General features: G+C 48.4%; 8 protein-coding genes across 8 annotated transcripts; 1 reads left to right on the top strand and 7 right to left on the bottom strand.

Annotated features, from left to right (window-relative positions):
• Positions 1 to 154: 154 nt before the first annotated feature.
• On the bottom strand, positions 155 to 1532 carry N7508_004319 (uncharacterized protein; the record flags this gene model as incomplete). Its single annotated transcript, XM_058462385.1, has 4 exons — positions 155 to 1081; positions 1126 to 1269; positions 1334 to 1435; positions 1494 to 1532. The coding sequence occupies 4 exons, from the start codon at positions 1530 to 1532 to the stop codon at positions 155 to 157; spliced, it is 1212 nt and encodes a 403-aa protein (XP_058321010.1).
• A 618-nt stretch (positions 1533 to 2150) lies between these two features.
• Positions 2151 to 3020, bottom strand: N7508_004318 (uncharacterized protein; the record flags this gene model as incomplete). The annotated part of the gene is made up of 1 exon (XM_058462384.1): positions 2151 to 3020. The coding sequence occupies one exon, from the start codon at positions 3018 to 3020 to the stop codon at positions 2151 to 2153; it is 870 nt and encodes a 289-aa protein (XP_058321009.1).
• A 1802-nt stretch (positions 3021 to 4822) lies between these two features.
• On the top strand, positions 4823 to 5074 carry N7508_004317 (uncharacterized protein; the record flags this gene model as incomplete). Its single annotated transcript, XM_058462383.1, has 1 exon — positions 4823 to 5074. One exon carries the CDS (start codon positions 4823 to 4825, stop codon positions 5072 to 5074), a length of 252 nt encoding a protein of 83 aa, XP_058321008.1.
• Positions 5075 to 7723: 2649 nt separating this feature from the next.
• Positions 7724 to 8083, bottom strand: N7508_004316 (uncharacterized protein; the record flags this gene model as incomplete). Its single annotated transcript, XM_058462382.1, has 2 exons — positions 7724 to 7867; positions 7928 to 8083. The coding sequence occupies 2 exons, from the start codon at positions 8081 to 8083 to the stop codon at positions 7724 to 7726; spliced, it is 300 nt and encodes a 99-aa protein (XP_058321007.1).
• A 2840-nt stretch (positions 8084 to 10923) lies between these two features.
• On the bottom strand, positions 10924 to 11169 carry N7508_004315 (uncharacterized protein; the record flags this gene model as incomplete). The annotated part of the gene is made up of 1 exon (XM_058462381.1): positions 10924 to 11169. The coding sequence occupies one exon, from the start codon at positions 11167 to 11169 to the stop codon at positions 10924 to 10926; it is 246 nt and encodes an 81-aa protein (XP_058321006.1).
• A 2333-nt stretch (positions 11170 to 13502) lies between these two features.
• N7508_004314 (putative Patatin family phospholipase) lies at positions 13503 to 16017 on the bottom strand (the record flags this gene model as incomplete). Its single annotated transcript, XM_058462380.1, has 3 exons — positions 13503 to 14751; positions 14801 to 15645; positions 15733 to 16017. 3 exons carry the CDS (start codon positions 16015 to 16017, stop codon positions 13503 to 13505), a joined length of 2379 nt encoding a protein of 792 aa, XP_058321005.1.
• A 658-nt stretch (positions 16018 to 16675) lies between these two features.
• Positions 16676 to 17748, bottom strand: N7508_004313 (uncharacterized protein; the record flags this gene model as incomplete). The annotated part of the gene is made up of 2 exons (XM_058462379.1): positions 16676 to 17441; positions 17501 to 17748. 2 exons carry the CDS (start codon positions 17746 to 17748, stop codon positions 16676 to 16678), a joined length of 1014 nt encoding a protein of 337 aa, XP_058321004.1.
• Positions 17749 to 18039: 291 nt separating this feature from the next.
• Positions 18040 to 19422, bottom strand: N7508_004312 (uncharacterized protein; the record flags this gene model as incomplete). The annotated part of the gene is made up of 1 exon (XM_058462378.1): positions 18040 to 19422. One exon carries the CDS (start codon positions 19420 to 19422, stop codon positions 18040 to 18042), a length of 1383 nt encoding a protein of 460 aa, XP_058321003.1.
• Positions 19423 to 19557: the final 135 nt, after the last annotated feature.

Below are 19557 nucleotides of genomic sequence, written 5' to 3'. Positions count from 1 at the left end.
AACTATACATATTAGGGCTTTACCAAGTATACGAGGGCCCAACCAAATACAAGGTCAATAAAGTCTACCCTGAAGACTAAAACCATTCTAAATATCGCAATAAGCCAAATTCTCTATGCCAATACCTCAACAACTCAATTTTCAGCTGAGCCTCCTACTCCGCATAAGCACGATATACCGCCATCCCCGTGTCAGTCCCAAAATCCAACGCAACCCCCTGCCCAACAAAGAAAACCCAACCCTCCTTCAACTCGACACACTTCCCACCAGGAATATTCATACACCCACCCCCTTTAGTGACAATCATCAAACTAGGCCCAAGGATAGCCTTGTGCGTCTCCTTTTCACCAGCACCAAGCGTAGTACAAAGTACACTAAACTCACTCACAGGCGGTGCATAAACATCCGTCTTGCCGTTCAAGCCCTTATCACTCTTCTTCCGGGGAAGCAATGCATCGTGCGCATTGTGCGGGACAAAACTGAGCGCTTGCCCGAATAGTTCCACGCTGTCGCGTTCGGCGACCGGACAGAATCCCGTGTTGATCACGTTGTCGGACCGTGCCATGCATTCCATGATGTCGCCTTCTAGGTAAGCGTGGATACTATCTGCTGGTACGAAGACTGCGTCGCCTGGTCCTAGGGTTAGATAGTTCATGAGCAGGGCCGCGACGAGGTTGCCGTTGTCGCCTTCGCCGTATTGTTTTACGAGGCGGCCTAGGAGGCTGGGGATGTAGGTATGTGCGCCGAAGTGGGATTCCGGGATTGCTTGTAGGTCTTTTGTTGTTTCGGTAATTGTTTGGGGTGCTGCGCGGAGGAGAGCTTCGCATATTTGGCGGAGGGTCTTGTCTGTGAATTGGCTTGTTTTGGGGACGAACCTACTCAGGTGGTTTAGTTCGAAGAGGGCTTGGATGTCTTTGAGGGGTTTCCAGCCAGCGAAGAGCTCGAACTTGGAGAGTGCAATTGCTATCTCTGGCTTGTGCATTGGGTCGCCGTATTTCTTGGGGTCTTCTTTATGTAGTTTTGCGGCGAGACTGAGGTCTGGGTGGATTTGGAGAGGTAGGGCTTTGCTGAATGAGAGGATCTGGTCGGTTAGTCTTGACTTGTGGGACGAAACATTTGCCTTACCTTGGGTAAGAAAGGAATCTCTGGTCCCCATCGATCGTGAACAGACTTTCCTACAAGCTGCGGGTTCTTCTTCAGATACTCTCCAAGATGTTCGCCAGTTGACAAGAGATACGACGGATTGGAAGGATAAGTGCCCAGCCACATCTATATGGGAATTAGCAAATTGGTCATTGAAGTCATTGACACCTCTTTTCATGTCGTTCGTTACCTCCGAGTAATGCTTGGAGTCGTCGATCTGTGCGATGTTGGGCGACTTCGACCACAGCTGGGCCACGATAGACTCCGTTCCTCTCTTTCCCCAGTGATCATTCTGTGTAATATATTCTGTCAATACTGTTCACCCGGTGAGATAATGTACCTTCACTTACCTTCACGCCGCAACGTAGTTGGACCACTGCCTCGGCCATTGTGTTGCAATATAATTTTAGAAAGTTGATAAATGAGAGAAGTGGGGAGGCAAAAGCTTGCGCCAACGAAATTTTGATTAGATGTCAACAGAACACATTAAAGAGATAGAATTATCTTTGAAAATACATGCTAGACTTTGTACAAGGTGGCTACAGTGGGAGACGTACACATGCCATCATGGTGACTGCCTGTGGCTAATTTCGAAGAACAAGCGGTAAACACAACGAAGACGAACTTGCAGTGCATATGGGAATAATATCCGCCAATTGGACCACTCGATACAATTGTTGAATTGCCCCTTCATAGTGTTGCTGATACATTGCCCTGACCCAATGTGACGTCAATGTATCACATTCGATACTGCATGTCTACGTAGAGAGCTATGCCGAGGCTGTTGAACTTACATATCGTAATCATCTGTCAAACCCCAATGTGACTGGACTTGATAGATTCGTTGCGCATAATAGAATAGAAACTAATTCATTCTGAGGCACTGTAAAAAGGCCAGTAAAAACCAAAAACGCCAATGTATGCTAATGACTCCGCGCAATGATGCTCAAAATCATACAACGTGGCAAGAACTCCGCTAATACAAAAGAAACAAGAAAAATGACCCTTTACTCATAGAGTTCATCGGGATCAGGAACCATCGCCAAAGTCATCGGCTTGGCAGAAGAAGCCCGTCGCCGATCAGCCGCCACAAACGGCGACGTATTACGTCGAGGCGGCAGTCCAATATTTCGTCGACCACTGGAACTGTCCGAACTATCTCCCAGACTCGACCGGAGACTCCGACGGTCATCCTCTATGTAAGCACTTCCACGAGCCATCGGTGTTTGAGATTGGAAGCGCTCGCGCTCGTAGCCATCATCTCCTTCATCGATGGATTCGGCGAGTGATTCTCGGCGAGAATAAGACGTCCGATATGAGCTTACTGACTGACTGCGCGGTGCGCCAGAGCGAGAGCTCGATCCTTCAAGATATCGTCCATTGGTTGGGATATACTTGAATCGGTTACTGGACGACTTTTCAACAACCTCGGAGGTATAATCTTGTTGAATCGGTCTGTAGGCAAACTCTGCTCTCTTTTGCTCCTCGCGCTGGGCAGCTCTTTCCGACGCCGTTTCCCCTCGCAGATGTTTGGGTCGTGAGGATAGACGCGCAGAGAGTCGACCCGGTCGCAACGCTCCCAGTGACAGTGAGTTGCGGCGGGAGACAGTTGATGCCAGGCTTGAAACACTGTGGGCGTCGTCCTCTGGGTCATCATCTCTCACTGGACGAGGGTTTCGGTCTTGGGGAGAGCAGTCGGGGACATATCCGGGTCCGTATGGTTGCCTCTCTGTGACTGGCCGATGAGGGTTGTCATACTGGTTCCATGACCCATCAGTAGGAACCGAGATGGCCACATCGCCCCATCTAGCATGAAGAGGCTTTGTAGAGTCCGATTTGCGGAAGAGAGAAAGAGGACCGTTGACGATTCCCGCCATGATGCTCGTGTGAAAGAGGTACCGTTTTGAGTCGTAAGTTCGTGAGAGTTCCCTCGAGCTTCAACAAAAGGGGACATTCGTGCTTTGGAGGGGAGCAACAAAAGGTGAGGGGGGTTATAGGCTACAGTCGATATGAAGGCCGGTTCTAATCAGAGCTGCAAGTACCGGATGACCCACCGGCTTGCCAGCAGGCTTTTCTAGCGCCAGACAAGACTTGGCCACTTGCACGGCTGCGGATCTCCCGTCTTCTGCAATGATCCAGAAACCAACAGTAACAACGGCCTCGGATTGGACGGTAGCTGGGGTCCCGACAGACAAGGATCTCGAGGGGCGATGGAGGGGTCGCTGGCCAACGGATATAACCTGGCACAATCAACAAATCAAAATCAAAACAAGCCCAACGATCAAAGCATTCCAACAGTCCTCCAGGGACGTAGAGACGAAACTCGAGAGAAACTGTCAACAGCTCCGGAAGGCGTACGGATATAAAGCTTATTCCATCCAGCCGCCTGGTCCATTTTAGTTCTCCCGAGATGCATGTCTTTCAGCTGTGTAGATTGCATTTTAAACGCCCATGTCCAATGAGGCGCGTAGGTTACCGCTCGGAGGTGATGCAGATCTGCAGGTCTGAGCTTGACAGGGATTGTTGTTCCTTAATTAGCTTCCCCTCCCTTTTGGGTCTTAAAATAGATGTCAATTAGCGGCAATTTCCCCTCTAGCTTGCATAACAGTCTTCATCTACACTGCAGAGTATCCTAGCACATTTGTTCGTTTGTCCACTGACAAAGTACGGTCGGCTTTTCCTGTCTTAGGGTCTATTGTCGTGGATGTTGATTTTGCGACTACTGTATAGCCTGTCCACAGGAGGACCGTAATTTCGAGGCCTGGTTAGAATTATTGCGGACTAGTAACCCGCGGTTGGTTTAGAGAATTAATCCAGATTAGATATCTGTCTTGCCCGCCTCTCCAAACGAGTTGCGATGACGACTTCTCCGACCAGCCTAAATGTATGTGCAGCGACGATGTAACCTGGCAGCATATGTAGCTAATTAGCATATTTTTAGAAATTGGCACTATGTCCATGCATTACTAATTCCTATACATGACATTTGGCTTCGCTCCTCTCAATATACCTGATACAGATAATGCAGTGGCCTATAATTGCTGCATGATAAGTGATCAAGACATTCATTCACCTAGAGACAGAGTCTGGACTCCAATTTGGTGGGTTTCTACAGCGGTCTGTTAGTACCATTGTTCAAAAGTAATTTCCCCGCTTGTATACCGGTAATATCACTCTTTTCCTGCAGACTTGATTCATCACCACTACGTGCGATCTCTCGTCTCACAGGTTTGAGGGGTATTCAATGGAGACTTTTCTAAATCGAACGCTGAATTTTGTATTTTGTACGAAGTTCACCATAAACTAAACTACAAGCAGGATAACCACTGGACATTATACAGTGGTACAAATAACGTGCTAAATAATTATGAGAGATCCCCTTCAAGCAAGGGTCCCGTATTATACATTCTGTTTGCCTTCGTTGGGCATCTCCTTTTGACCTCTTTTCTAATCTCTTGTTCGATGTCCTTCTTGATCCGCACTTAGATCTAGCTTACTACTACGCTGAGAAAAGACGGGGATACAGGCTTTTTGCCAGGTGGAAAGCGAAATGGAGACTTCACTATAGAAGATGTGAATATAAATGTGCGAAGGAAAATGAATTTAGCTAAGAGGTGTGATCCCAGTGATCAATACTACTGGAGGGGGATACCCATGCACCCACACCAATCTTGTGTTCATGGCGGGGGAATTCCCTCTTAACATCACCCAGCTGTCCCCCTGTGCAGACACTCGGGCTTCGTTCTCCTGGGCGGTCGTGGGTCCGAAGATTCTCGGGGTGGCTGATGAGGCCGAACCAGTGTCTGTACCCTCCGAGCAATCATCTCTCACTTACACTACCTCGGTCGCCAATGATGATGATCACTATCAGGAAGAACGCCATGGAGACGACAATGAGAACGGCATTCCACTCCGTCTTGCTCTCGCTTAGATCGAATACAGAATAATGAAATTCTCAAAGTCCATTCTACCATAATCGAATTTGACCTATTCCCAAGAAACAGTAGTTCGGGCGGGACGTCGTCGAGGGATTGCAAGATAAGCGTCGAAGACAGATTTTGATTTTCCATATGCGCCGAGAGAAGACCTGTTTTGACCTCTGTCTTCATCCCTTTTTTCGCCTCTTTTCTTATCTCTTCTTGGTCAGTTTCTTCAAGTACTTTAGGCTATAGATATTCCAATATGGGGCAAGACCTAAAGAATGTAGGTCAGAATAGGGTTTATACTATAATAAAGAGTAATAGTAGCAGTCTGCAAAGGAAGCCGTGAAATTTTAGCACAACACAGGTTGACACTAACAGACTACTACTGCCTATGTCTATGCACGCCAGTGTAACATCTACACCGCTAGCTTGGTGATTCTAGATCTCGACAAAGTGGTTCTGTTTGCTCGCTTCGTGAGTTCAAAAGGTCTGATAGGTAGCGGTCGTTAATCCCCAATGATAAAGGTTAATTATTCCATGCTGCTATACTTTGGCGACAGCTAGCTTGTTCATAGGATGTTGTCTACTTTTTGGTACAACGTATAGAATTTCTATCGTTTGGGGGTTGTGTTCATAACGATGGTAGAAAGGAAATGTCTACCAACTTGAAGATTTTGTACGTTGATGTCTCAAGAGCGTCTTTTTCTTTTCCTTTGGGGGGATAATTGTTGCTAGGATATCGTATACAATACTTTCAGTCAGAGTAATATTTCTATTCGCAATCCCGCCCTTCAAGACCATCCTTGATCCCAAAATTACACATTTGCCATGGGCATAGGTTGGGCTCCATACTAATGCTTCAATCCTCATCTCCCTGGGTCTGTTCTCACTTATACTCTGGAAGGGTGTAGGTCACGCATACTGTCATGCTTTCAATGAGCTTAGCTTTTGGTATAGGCCTGATTGTAAATTATGAGGGCCACTGTCTCCATTGAAAGCGTATTCTAATTGTGAAAAAAAAAAACCTCCAATGTCTGGCTAAGTGGACCTACCAGCCTAACAGAGATGTTACTTATCGATTTAGTTAAGTATCTTCTTCTCAAAAAATGTGTATCATTAACATAATGTTGGAGCATCATTAAATGAACCCTGATCCTTCGCACGCAGAACTTATCTTTACTCTTTTGGTCTCAATTGGGTCTTCTATTGTAATCGTGCTACGCAAGCATTATTGGTAAGAAAGCAATATCGATCCTGGATACTTTGAGATACATTGAATCTCCCTAATTTGATTAAGTCGCTTTTTTTTCTTCAACCAACTATCTTGTGGGTAATGAGCTTTTTCCCGCGCTACTGATAAAAGATTAGGGATCATCTACACGAAATCATTATATTACCACCCACTACTGGCAAAATTACTTTTGAGTTTGTGACCATATTGGACTGCCGTAGCAGGGCACCATAGTAAATTGAACTATCTAGGATTGATTACCCCATTTTTGCAAATTATTCGGTAAAATCAATACTAGACAAGGCCTAGTTATGCCAAAAGGATTCAAATATCAAGAATGGGGGTCTTTTACTGGTTCTCTCGATGTGTGAATGCACTTAACTGACTAAATGTTTGTTTCTTTCCGTTCCAAGGAAATACTAGATAATTCACTCTTAGACCAGAATTGGATCTAGCTACAACGTACGGTATTTATATCTTATTATCCTGGACCTACAGGCATCCAACCTGAAACGCACGCAATCTCAGGCCTAGTATGACTCAAATACGGCTTAGATCTTATACAGGTAATCTCAGGTCTAATGTGGCTTAAATACGGTTTCGATCTCATAAACATCGAAGCTGCGATCACGTAATCTCAGGTCTAGATGCGGCTCAAACATGGCATAGATGATCTGACTGTTAGTCTATACACATACAACACGAAGCTCACAAACCATTCAAAGCTCTACTCTAGGCACTCTTTAGTCTACTCACAGAATATGCAACTATCCCCCTGTAGAGCTACTCAACTACTATATATATCACCCACTGCATATCAACTATCCCATTGATCAACTACTCTTTGAATTAAATATTCTATAAACAACTACTACAAAACAACTACTATAGTATAGGTCAATGACTATAGATCAATGACTTAGCTCAACTACTACAAACTAAATATTACAAATCATTCACTATGCAAGTTGTTCACTACGCGTCATTCACTATACAAAGAAACAATGAGGCATTTTGATATGTTCACTTACTCCCATTTATATATACTAATCGCTCTATATATCAATACCTTCATTTATCAATAGCTGTATGCAAAATAACTTTACAACTTATATCAACAGACATATATATCAAGAACTGTATATATCAAAAGCTACACCGATCAAACACTATACAATCAACCACCAACCAACGAAGCAATTACGCGTCTGAAAAAGTACGCGTCTCAACAACCACGCGTCTAAACAACCACGCATCTAAGCAACTATATATCTGAAAAACTACGTGTATTACCTACTACACGAATATGTAAAGCTCAAGAGAGGGAGGGTATTGATTTGCTCGCATTCCTTATTCTGTCTCGTAGTGGCATGCTTATCATATGCAAGGGTTTGAACCCTATTCACCACTGCCATCCCACAACATCCTAGTTTCCGGCCTCCGTGGTCTTGGTGTTGTCGGCCTTAGCCGAGTCGTCTTTTCCCTCCATTTTGTTCCGAATGCGGGTGTAGCGCATGCGCACAGCAGGTGCGTTCATGCCCAGTCCATCAGCTGCGGCCTGGTAGTCAATCTATAAAATGGAGTATCAGCAGTCATACTAATATCACTTTATACTCAGTAGTCAACGCACTTCGCCCTGAAATTTAATCAGGTTCAAGAGGAATACGACCTCCTTGTCAGCCATCGTGGCATCCTTGGCGGCCTTGATGGGCTTGGCCTTGTCCACAGCAGTGCGTTTGACCTTGCTAGGGGTCCCCTGGGGGATGGAGGCAGCCTTGGGAGGCATCTTGGGCACAATGTTCTTGATAATGAAGGGGTGTGGTATTTTTGATGGTCCCGAATGAAAAGACGGGAGGGAAATGTTTTGTTGGTGATAAAAGAAGAAAGGAAATCAGAAGAAGAGCAGACAGTCATCCTTTTATACCCGTGCCTCCTTCTCATGTGCCCTCCCTATCCGATTTCCTAAATCAGAGCCATTTCAGGGCTCAGGAATTAGCCCTTTCAAGTCCTCCTCGCTTATGAGGCATGAGTATCAGTTCTGGCTGATTATTGAGTCTTTGCTCTAGTATTTCTACGTCCCTTGTCTAGTCTATTGGCTGATCTACAGTATATGGTGCATAACGAGGATCGGCGGGCTTCCCCTGCAATTAAGGTTGAAGGCTCGGCCCGGGCGGGTACGCTAGGGCTCATTCATCACGTGGTCCCCGCGACTCTTTTATTGTGTTTCAAACGGATCGCTTGACACTGCTGTCGATTTATTCTCGTTATATTGAATCCATTGTGATTTTTGGGAGACGTTTCGGGGCGGGAGGGTCTGGTGAGAGGGTGTCATCGGGCGTAAGTGCGGCAAGGTCGCCGGCGCGAATGGTTTCGGTCTGTAGAACGGCAACAGGTTAGCTCAAGTCTCGAGATCTGCCACTGGAGATACGAGTTTTATCGCTGGAGATTTGCTCCAATGCTTCACAAGGTCAACACGGCGGTTTGTCGGATCCTGATGGTCGTCGAAAAGAAGCAGTACTCGTGCCGGCCTTGGAGCGAACGGATTTGGCATTCAAGACAGTCTGCTCTTTCGTTTTCCAGATCTCCATGTACGGCATGGTGGATGGAGAGAAAGGACGATCCATTGAAGTGTTCCCTCAACCTTGTTGGTTATCGGGGACCAGCCTGGAGACAATGCCGATTGGGTTCGGCAGTATCGGGAAGCCTCACCGCCCTCCTGGAGGTAAACCGGATCCAAGCACTGCTGGTATGAGTTCACAATCGTTCTGGGTCTTCCTATCCCGTTATATTTTATCCGATGTTGTGGTGGAAATAAAAGGGAACATTGGCTTAAGTGCTCAATGTGGGGATAGCAATTGCGGGTCACTCGAGATTGGTTTAGAGAATTCTTGGTATATGATTGTTCACACTATGTGCTGGGATGATGTTTCAAACAAGCATTTGGCATGCCTAGTGCTTCCGTTGTAAGATCATCCTTAACAGTACTGGGATTTCGAGTTGGATGACTAGTCTACTAGTTTAAAACGGATAAAACGCTCATGGCAGGAATGCCTTCGGGGGACATGATATGAATAATCAACCCCGAAGTAACTCTTCATCATTACAAGCTCTTGACGTTGTGTACCTACCTACCTGGTAGATAGAATATGCACACATATTGTTAGTTGAAGGAAACGGGACATTTCTACTACGCATTCTATCTTGGTATATCAGATCTCATCCCTGATCTAGATGGCTATTGGTACGTCTATGGTCCTCATAAGTCCTTTCACATCCCTACATGGAGAGCCCACCATTCTGTAAGAACTAAAAAAAGAGACACTTGATCATCAGCTGAAAAAGCGTGATGAAAGGCATGAGGAAAATCTCCAAGAAGGATATGGAAAAGGTGAAAAAAAGGTGAACAAAGAGAGACCAAGGCAAGGCAAAAACAACGCATAGAATGTTACACTCAAAGGGGTTCATGTAGAAAGTATCCAACACTTAATCAGTGGCACTCTATACAAACTAACAACCCCTGCAATACATTCTATAGCTTCAAGGTCAGAGCTCTAGCAGAATATTTGGACTACGACAAAACATGCACGCGGACAAAGAAGACCTGCTTATCCCGGGAATTTGCAGTGCGAGTATACACACGCTTAGGTATCCCGGTCTCCTCATGATTTCTAAAGTAACATGACAATCAGAGCTCAAATGGCATTGAAATATCTATTGCAAGGGATATTCATGCACCCCTAAAACAAGCGGAACATACCACAAGAAACCCAATACTGCACATTAAAAAGTAAAAACGAGTGTATTCTAATCCGGAAGAAAGAATAAAATTAATTCTAAAAACAGAAAGCAATCCAAAAACCAAGTGAACTTTCAACCCAATCTATAACCCGTAACCCGCAGCCCATGTGTGCAATACAGTGTACAATACCGGGCACTGAGTCACAATCCTCAATCCTAATATGTACGTCAAAAAGATGCCATCACCATCACAATCAGCAAGTTCCCGCACACAAGGTATGTACTATGTGTGAAAGACACGCGGGAACTCCACAGGCGGTATCAGATAATCCTAGAGGCACACGCTGCAAGCTCTAAGCGCGCGTAGATGGAAAGGCGCCGCTCACCCGCTCAATATTTACTGAGGGGGGAGGGGGAAGCCAGTGGGGGTGGCTGTGGGGGTTCCAGTAGGGGGGGGAGCCGGAGGGGGTAGGGAAGCCGCTAGGGGGAGGGCGCTGGAACTGACGCTTGCCGAAAGTGGGAGGGGGAGGGGGAGGGGGGGGTTCCTGAGGGAGTTCCCGAGGGAGAAGGGCCAGTAGGGGTACCCGAGGGGGTAGGGAAGAACTGGCGCTTCTCGAAGCCGCTGGGGGCGTCGGTTGGGAAGGGGGGAGGAGGAGGGGGGGTTCCTGAGGGAGTGCCTGAGGGGGGAGGGCCGGTGGGAGTAGGGAAGCCGCTAGGGAGAGGACGCTTGAACTGGCGCTTGCCGAAGGGGGAAGCCGCCGAAGCCCTGGCCGGCTGGGACGCTGGGGCTTCCGGTGGGAGGGGGAGGGGGACCGCTTGGGGTCCTGGTCGGCTGCTCCTGGCGCTTCTCGACGGGGAGAGTGAATGGCAGGCTGGAGGAGATCTCGCCTAGGATGTCAGGGAAGCCGTCGCGCTTCTGGAAGGCGGGGGGTTGGGGCTCCGCTGGGGGGAGGGGCCCGATGGAGTAGGGAAGCCGCTGGGGAGAGGGCCCGAGGGGCTCGGGAAGCCGGATGGGGGAGGGCCAGTGGGTGTGGGAGCGTCACTGGGGGGACCGGGGAAAGGAGCGGGAGGACCCTGGGGCAGGGCGAGGGCGCAACCCATCAAGCCCATGGCGGCGAAGCCGGTGTACTTCATTGTGAAAGGTTGTTTATGAATTAAGAAACAAGTCAAGAAAAGACGTGTGTGTATTGCAAAAGAGGCTTTGATATACGGGATGGATATATCAAAGGCAAGACTGATAGTTCGAAGAAGGGACGGTCTGATCTGGAGGAATGGGACATCTTTATAAGACAGGCTGCTGTATCAGGATTGATCTGAGATCATTGGGTCCTCAAGCCGATGTGGATTCCGTGATCGGGCCATGACTTCAATTCTGTTCCCCCAGAAGGCTGGCCAGGTGGACAGGCTGGACCATGCACCGAACAATACAAGTGTGGGTACTGACGATCTTCACCTTCAGGGATTGTAGGGTCGCCAGGGACAGAGCCAGGCTTGGGCGCCAGCAGGTACTTGGTAATTGCGGTGTCTGGGGGCTGAGGTATTTTCCAAGGCGTTACAGGAACCGGTGGCCAGCCAACGTGGGAAAGAGGTAAAAAAAGTGGTCCTTGGGTACTTCAATGGGGCAGGTATCGACAGTTCGGTTAGGCTGCAGGCGCCAAAGGCAGGTACCAGAAAATAATGTGACGATCATGTTCCGTGTATGTCGATGATCTGCCGTGGTGGTCTGACCGTATCACATCCTCATGCTTCGAAGTCGTTCGTAGGACTTGCCCAATGCAGACGGTGCTCCAGGAGAAGGGAACGGGACCTACAGATGAATGCTTTGAGAAACAAGTCCGTTAAGCTTATTTCCCTTGCAACCCTTGCTTTCAGAGTTTTCTATATTGTGACAGCCAGACCCCCCTTTGGCGTGCCAGAGCACATTATGACAGCACATCGTCATGGCTGGGGGACGCATCAGCATCTCATCATTTCCAGCCCCATGAAGCAATTCTTGTCGCAGTGTGGCGGTTTTTTCGTTTCATGTTGGATGGTTTTTCCATGGCGCGCCTATCGTCGAGGCTGATACACAGACTGTATCAGAGGATTCCCGCGTATCCACGGGATAGAGTGGACTCAAACGTTATGCATTGGGAAATAGATTGGCGGAGCCACTGATTGATAAGTGAGGTCCAATGATCACCAATGGATCGGCGAGATGGGACTTCTGGTTGGTCTTAATGATAGTCCTAGTAGTGTGCCCAATCCAGGAAACCAGTGCGACTCAAAAATGGTAATTTTCTCAACGGTTGAGGAATGACATGCACGGATATGATGATATCCACGGATGTTCAAATCACGATGATATGGAATCGACAGATACCCAAAAATAGAGTGGCAGTCCCCAAGGAATAAAGATGCAGTTCCCACAGTCGTCGTCGTCAGCCTTGGAGGAATTGGGGGTTGGGGTTGGAGTGAGAAAGTCTGACTGGATCAAGCAATGTTTAGCTCCATCAGTGTGGGTCCCGTGACATAAAGGATTAACAACTTCTTCTTCTTCTTTCTCCCCTGTCTCCATACCCGTGTTGCAGCTTGCATATTGATATCCATGTTGCAGAGATGCATCTCGATATTATCTTGGCATAAATGTATCATCTCTATAATGCCTGACTTTGGGCCCCCGGGGGCATCGCGCTTGAAACTCCGCTGACTAAATTTCTCAACGCCGATTGTTTCCTCATATTGATTTGCCGAACCCCACATTCTCCTGTCTAGTTGGCTATACAGATGCCAAGCTATTCCTTCCAAGGTTTGAATCCACAGAGCCATTTGGATTCGTTTGCCTTTGAGCCGTTCGGCTTATGGTGGGAAGGGGCTTAGCTTCAGGGCCGACTAGCGCCAAGGGCGGAAGCTCGTATCCTTAACCTAAAACGCTGGGAGTTGATACTGTACATGGACTAAGTCTAGACAGTTGGGCTTCATGTTTAGCCGGAGGCTTGGTCAACAGTCTAGAGATCGATTTCATCTGCGAGCCGTGGCTGCTGCTCTCGCCACCTGGGTACATGTATGTACGCGCAACACTTCCCCGCTATATATACATTCTAGACTGCTACATGTCCGTCCCAGATAGTCAAGGATGAGGGAACTTAGGAAAACAAAGATTTGAATCCAATGGTGCAAGAGGTACGCCGAAATCTGAAACCGAAAGAGAATGCAATAAAGGTAATTTAGAAAGGGGGAATCGTGTAGCGGGCGGTGGGCCCAGGCCGTGTTCCAACGCCGAAACCTATAAAGAATGGAGCAGCTGTAGCAAATAAACCCTAGGTATACTGTAGTGGGTGTTGTGCCGCATGTGTCCAAGGGGTGTGGAAAATGTCCTTTCCGTGCCAATTGACTCGCCAATTCAGGAGATTAGATTGACTGGCGGCTTGTGGTGTCGAACACCGATGGTTCCTGACTTGAATGCAGCTGCGGCCCGTTAGAGTTCTTTAGTGCCGCTGTTTTCGCATAGAGTTGTCAGAAGAGCTCGGGTGGGCCGTTGGTGTGGGAGTCATGCTGAGCAGATGGCGAGATGAGGGTGGTATGGTCGTGGAAAACTCACGAGCCGAAGAGGCATAAACTTGCTTCGGCGAGACACGATGCGTGGGCACGGAGGAATTGTAGGTTAGGCCGGAAGAGAATGAGGATCGCCGTGATCGGACGGGGCTGCGAGGCCCATGGTTTGCAGTAACTCCACCAAAGGAAATTGAGTCCGAGGATGCTCGATGGCCTGTCAGTCGAGGTCGGACTGTGTACAAGTGTGAGAATTCGCAGTCATCATCGCTGCTAGATCCGATGTCGAAGATGGCTCCGTTGTTGTATGATACTGAGGATGTCCGGCGGTGGGTCCTCGGTTGCATTGACTCGGGGATTGACTCGTTCGATAGAGTTAGAGGTGGGTTCTTGAGGGATACGGTGCTGCGTGCTTTTCGCAGCTCTCGGACTGGTAGTTGCCGCGACTGTCCACCTGAACGTCTCTTTTGCAGTTCATGGCTATGGGAACCACGCCGTCGGTGATGACCGCCTCTTCCATTGCTGTCTACTGAATCAATCGAGTGCCGGGAGGAATTCAGCATTCGTAAATCGATCTGACTAGGACTGAAGGCTACCCGGGCCCGCATCTTCTGGATCGCACTATCTAGTGCAAGCTCGATGGCGCAGTGATTTCGAATCCGACTCAGTCGTGGCCATGTCGCCCTTTCGCCGCTTAGACATGCTGCAAGCATGAATTCCGTCGTCGGGTTCTCCAAAAGTCGGGGAAAGTTGGACGAACTCAGTTCAGGATAAATGTTGATATCGCCGTGATATTTCTGATTCACGATGGAAGCGAACTTGGTCATCGATGTTGGGAAGACTCCGAGTTCTGATAGGACATTCATCCGGAAGAGAACTTCGTCTTTTGCAAGATGTGTCATGGTGTTCATCCATCGAGGAACGAAGGATGGTCCATCTTCTGTCTCGGTCCGGGGTCCTTCTTCCTTTGGTAGAAAAGGCACCACATGGGGATTGACTTGTGAGACGATGAAATGGTTGACGTTGAACATCTCTGACAACCGGGTCATGGGCAGATCCCCATCGACAGAGCCGTCAATGTATTGTTTGTGGAGGTCATTCCACGGTACTGTTTCTCCTGTCAACGGATCTTTAGCCATGAGGGTGAATGGCCTAAACACGAAAGGCACAGAGCATGATACGGCCCTTGATTAATATTAGCAGGGAACACAGATGATTACAGCAGATCACTTACACAGCGGACCAAATCAACACATTCGGCGCAGAGATATAGTTGAGCAATCGTGGAAGCTCGTACATACCTGCACTGGAGACGCAGATATTCAAAATCCTGCGAGTGCGGTTGTATGCTTCCTGGAAAGTCAAATCTCCAAGCCAGCTTCTGATAGTATTCGCCAAATGCGATATGTCAAGGAAGGACCCAAATTTCAAAAAGCGAGTCATCTTCTGCAAGAGATTCTCTTCCTGGCCCTGTTCATTAAAAACAGCAAAGTTTCCATGCACATAGGTATCCAGCAACGCCGGCAGTTCATCATCTGTGCGTGTACCAAATACCGCGCACACAATACTACCGGCAGATGCACCTGAAATGATGCGAGGAATCATCTTGGCCTCATACAGAGCCTTGAGCACCCCAATATGGGCCATTCCAAAAGTGGCACCTCCAGAGAACAGCAACCCACTGCGACCAAACGCCTGTCGAGCCGCGAGCAACTGATCCAGTATATATTTCAACTCCAGCCCATCGCAGCGATTATGCACAGAAAGATCGACCAGTGTAGTGATAGTCTCCACGGCGGTAGTGATATACCGATCGATCAGATCCTTGGTCCCAATGTGCGAATGCCGATAAAGCGACGCATTACTCATATGCGCCAAATCCCGACTCAGCGCCGTGCGCACGAGAAACAGCATCCGACTCACATCACAACTAATGCGCGCCTCTTCCAGCTGTCGCAAGCGACCTTGGACAAGATAAGGGTCGTATTCGGGGGACTCGAACGTCTGCTTCCAAGCGTTGTTGTCTTCCAGTTCGTCGAGTTCGCTGGCGCAACTGCGCCATTCCTGGTACGACATCGCCTGCAGTCCCAAGGGTTGGTTAGCAAATGGTGACTCGACTCTGCAGGTGCGACCGTCCCAGCGCCTAGGCGCACGGCAGGCACTTACATTTTTCATGTGCAGATACAAGATCTGTTTGCGGTCCTCGGTCTCGACTTTTTGCTTCCGTTGTTCTTTGGTCAGGCCGTCGCGGTAAGTGTGTAGAGTGTCGCCGGCCCAATTCCATGAGTCCTTGACTAGCGTTGATACGGCTGGGATTGATACTGCTTTGCGCAGCGATCGCGGGGGTTGCGGCTTTGTGGGGGCATGTTCTGTGTGTTCGTGGGAGTTCTTGCGTCCATGATGGCACTGGACTATTGTGGAGTCGCCCAACACCGACATAGCAGGGTGCATCGGGAGCGAGCCATCCGGGGTCTGAATGTAGACCAAGATGAAAATCAATATGAGAATATTGTCAGGATAGAAGAGAAGAGTTAAGAGTTAAGTAACCTGGGCGGTCTGAAAAACGTCACGAGGATCCGCCCGATCCATTTTCCCCAGAGTTGGGCCGCCTTAAGTTCCTGTTCAGCCTTTCAGGTCTGGAATGTAGCATTCACGCGACTGGATATTAACTGACTTCATACAAACTACTTCATACGGATAACCGGTAAATGCGGGTTATGCAGTCACTCTTCCCCATGATCTCACACATCATCTGGACACACCCCAGATCCCGGTGGGGAAGCATTTGCCTCACCGGGAAGATCCTTACTTATTGGCAATGCTGGCAATGCTGGCAGTGTTGGCAATGTCCTATTCGTCTTTTAAATTACAGTCAATTTGACCTTTCTTCTGTGCACATCTGATAATGTCTAAACATCTAAACATCTATGCACATGTATCCTTAACTTCATGCATCCTAGATCGCGAGCTTATCAGAACCCCTGGGGCCCCCGGCCCGGGAGGGGGGCCTTGTTCACATGCATGCAGCATGTGCATTCCGATCTTCATATGTCAAGGGACTACATTTGGAGTATTCCGTACAATAGACGCTGATTGGAATACAATAGTATCATAACTGACCAAGCCACACCTTCAACGCATGTCTTGCCCGCGTTTCAACCCCATCTTCGCGCCAAAAGTGGCCCGCGCCATCGATTTTCCAAAATTGGAACTGACTGCGCGGCATGTGCGCCATCTCGTCTGACCACTTCTCCAGTTTCTCAGCAGAGGTGAATGTATCCTGGTCGCCAAAAAGCGCTAGGGTGTGGTGGGTATTCTGCTGGTCTGTTGGACGACAGGGGATGCGGGTATCGCTGCCGGTGTGGGCTTTCACGTTCAGTGATAAGGTCGAGAAGGAGGTTAGGAGATGGCTAATTGGGGGCAGGAGCGGAGACACGAGCAGATAAGAGATGGAGGTTGTCAATGCGGTGGGCTTGGTGTCAGCTACACTGTGACTGTGAGTCATTTGGAGTTTCTCCAGGGTTGATGTAGCTATCCGTATTGATGCTTTGCCTATCTCGGATTTTGGCGTTGGCTTGTACGTAGAGGCTGAGGCTGCTGATGTCGGCCCGGGTCGGAAAATGTCCAGTATAACTTCCGGTGACGGGACATGGGAGGCGATCAATGACCCGTAGGAATAGCCGCCCAGGATGAGGCGTAGATCTGGGCTTTCATCTTGTCCAGTGTTGGGGGGTTTGGGGTCTGCTGGATCACTTGGGGGGAATGCAAGCTTTAAGTGATGAAGATACTGCAACATGAACCCATAGAATGAGACATAGTCCCCTAGCTCAGGCTTCGCAGTCCAGCTTGTTCGTCCTTCAGAGACTCCGGCTCCGCTATTGAGTTTGTCAGTGATTTGGGCTTATTACGCAATGCCAGAAGCAGGTGATAGTACCGGAAATTGAAGGTTCCCACGATGCAGTCTGACTGTAAGAGCTCGGAGCCGACAAAACCCACGACTGGATCATCATAGCATCCCCCCAAGGGTGCATATGGATGTGCGATGATGGCGCCGCGGTTGGGCCAGGCTGCGGCTGATTCTATATTTTGGAACGCGGGAGGGAGATATATCCGGCAATCCAGCTGATTTCCATCATGAATCGAGGGGATCTTGAATGAAAAGGTCGGTAATGGAAGCTCCATTTTGTATTTATCTCATGGCATGCTTTTTTTGTTTCGAAAGGCAGGTGAGCTGTTGAGAGGAAGAAGTCGGTGGTCTTGGGCGAGGTCTCGGGACCGTCCCGTTATGGAACTCACGGTTTAGACGCAACATGAACATGACTTTGATGAAACAACGTTGGAATATATACTGAAATTGAAGGCGATCTAGTTAACGAATATACTTGTTTTAAAAAGAACAATTTCCTATCTAGAAAGCTGAATTATATGGTGTCTCAAGATTTACTTAAATCGCGGTTACAAATATATACTTCGTCATGTCAACCAAGCAGGATCTGGTTCATCGTCTTCTTCAGACCTTGACCCATGATCTGAGTGATGAGAATCTGCATCCTTCAACAAGTCAGCTGGAGGTTCCGGGTCGTCGTGAGCTAGCGAATCCTCGTAGGGGGGCTCATGGTCCTCCTGGCTCTGGCTCTGGTCCTCCAGTGAAGGATCGCCAGGGGAGCTTAGGGCTTCATCCTTTTCATGCACCGGCAAGCCAAAGGCGGGACGGAGTATACCCCTTGCTTCTCGTAGAGCTTCTAGCTCGGCTGCAATGCAGCAAACCAATAACTTCCAGTCTTTGTCCTCGGCGAGCTCCAAATGTGATTCAACGCGCTGGGTAGTCTTTTCCAAATCATCCAAGATATTCTTAACAAGCTCATCTTTGTAATCTGGTGATGTAGATCCTTCGGACTCGGTCGCTGGCGTCGTAATCTCAACATAGTGTCGCATGTTGGCCCTGAGACGCTTCTCGAAGCCGGTAACGTCTGCTACTGCTTGCTTCCACACTCCGCCTCCCTCTTCCAGTGCCAGAATCTCTTCATCTACTTTCTGTTGCCGACTGCGTAAACTCACTTGCTCCGTGCTCCAATGTTCCCGAACCATGTCAAGTGTGCGGCGTTTGGGATTGAGGGAGTGGAAGGTAGATTCGCCTGAAAGTTGCGATAAGGGTTGAATGGGAGGGTCTCGGAGGTACTTTCGGATATCGGAGTCGAGTATGGACAACGATTCAGTATAGGAAGATAGCTTGGCGTCGACCGAGTTATTGATATGTGAAATCTCACTGACAAGATGACGATGTTTAGCTTTCATCTCATACAGCCTGGTCTCCAATTCATGAATGTCAGTCGCGAGGGTCCGAGCCTCTTCTTCTAGTTGTTTTGATTGTTGGCTCTCCTGATCGCCATGTATAGAAGCGATGGCTTCTTCGAGACCGGATCTTTTTGAGAGAAAGCTTTGTATATCATGTAGCGCACTTTCTCTCTCGCCCGTCTGATTCAAAATGATCTCTCGTTCTTCCTCTCGCAGCTTCAATAGGTCATAAATCGATTGGAAGATCCCATCTCGAGCGGCCCGAAGTCCAATTTTCTTTGGTGCAGTTTGCCTTAAGAGGACCGTAGAAGGAGATTGTGAGCGACTAGCCTCGGAGGCGCTTGGACTCAAGCTCCTGCTGGAGGCTTCGTCTGACTGAGGCCGTGCGAGTCCCGAGAACAGGCCGTCACTTTGCGCGTCTATCAGAACCTGAAGATTGCGCTGTATGTGTTTCGTCTGGCGTTCAACATATAATAGAGGGTCATGATGGTACGTCGAAGCCGCTGGCGGGACTGGAGGTAGCCTCTTATCACGGAATGATTGCTGAAGAAGTGTTGACATGGCGGACAGGTAAGCGTGGCCGGCCGAGCTTCAGACTGGAGTTGGAGCTACGTGGCCCTGGGAAAGACAGATATTTAGTAGTTGGGCGGCATGGATCAGCCAGCTGTGTAGAATATCACCCGACTAGAAAACGAA

The sequence above is a fragment of the Penicillium antarcticum genome, assembly GCF_028974205.1.
Source record: "Penicillium antarcticum strain IBT 31339 chromosome Unknown utg000004l_segment0_segment0, whole genome shotgun sequence".
NCBI classification, from domain to species: Eukaryota; Fungi; Ascomycota; class Eurotiomycetes; order Eurotiales; family Aspergillaceae; genus Penicillium; species Penicillium antarcticum.
The sequence above is the reverse complement of the archived record's forward strand: the minus strand, read 5'-3'. Positions and strand labels throughout refer to the sequence as shown.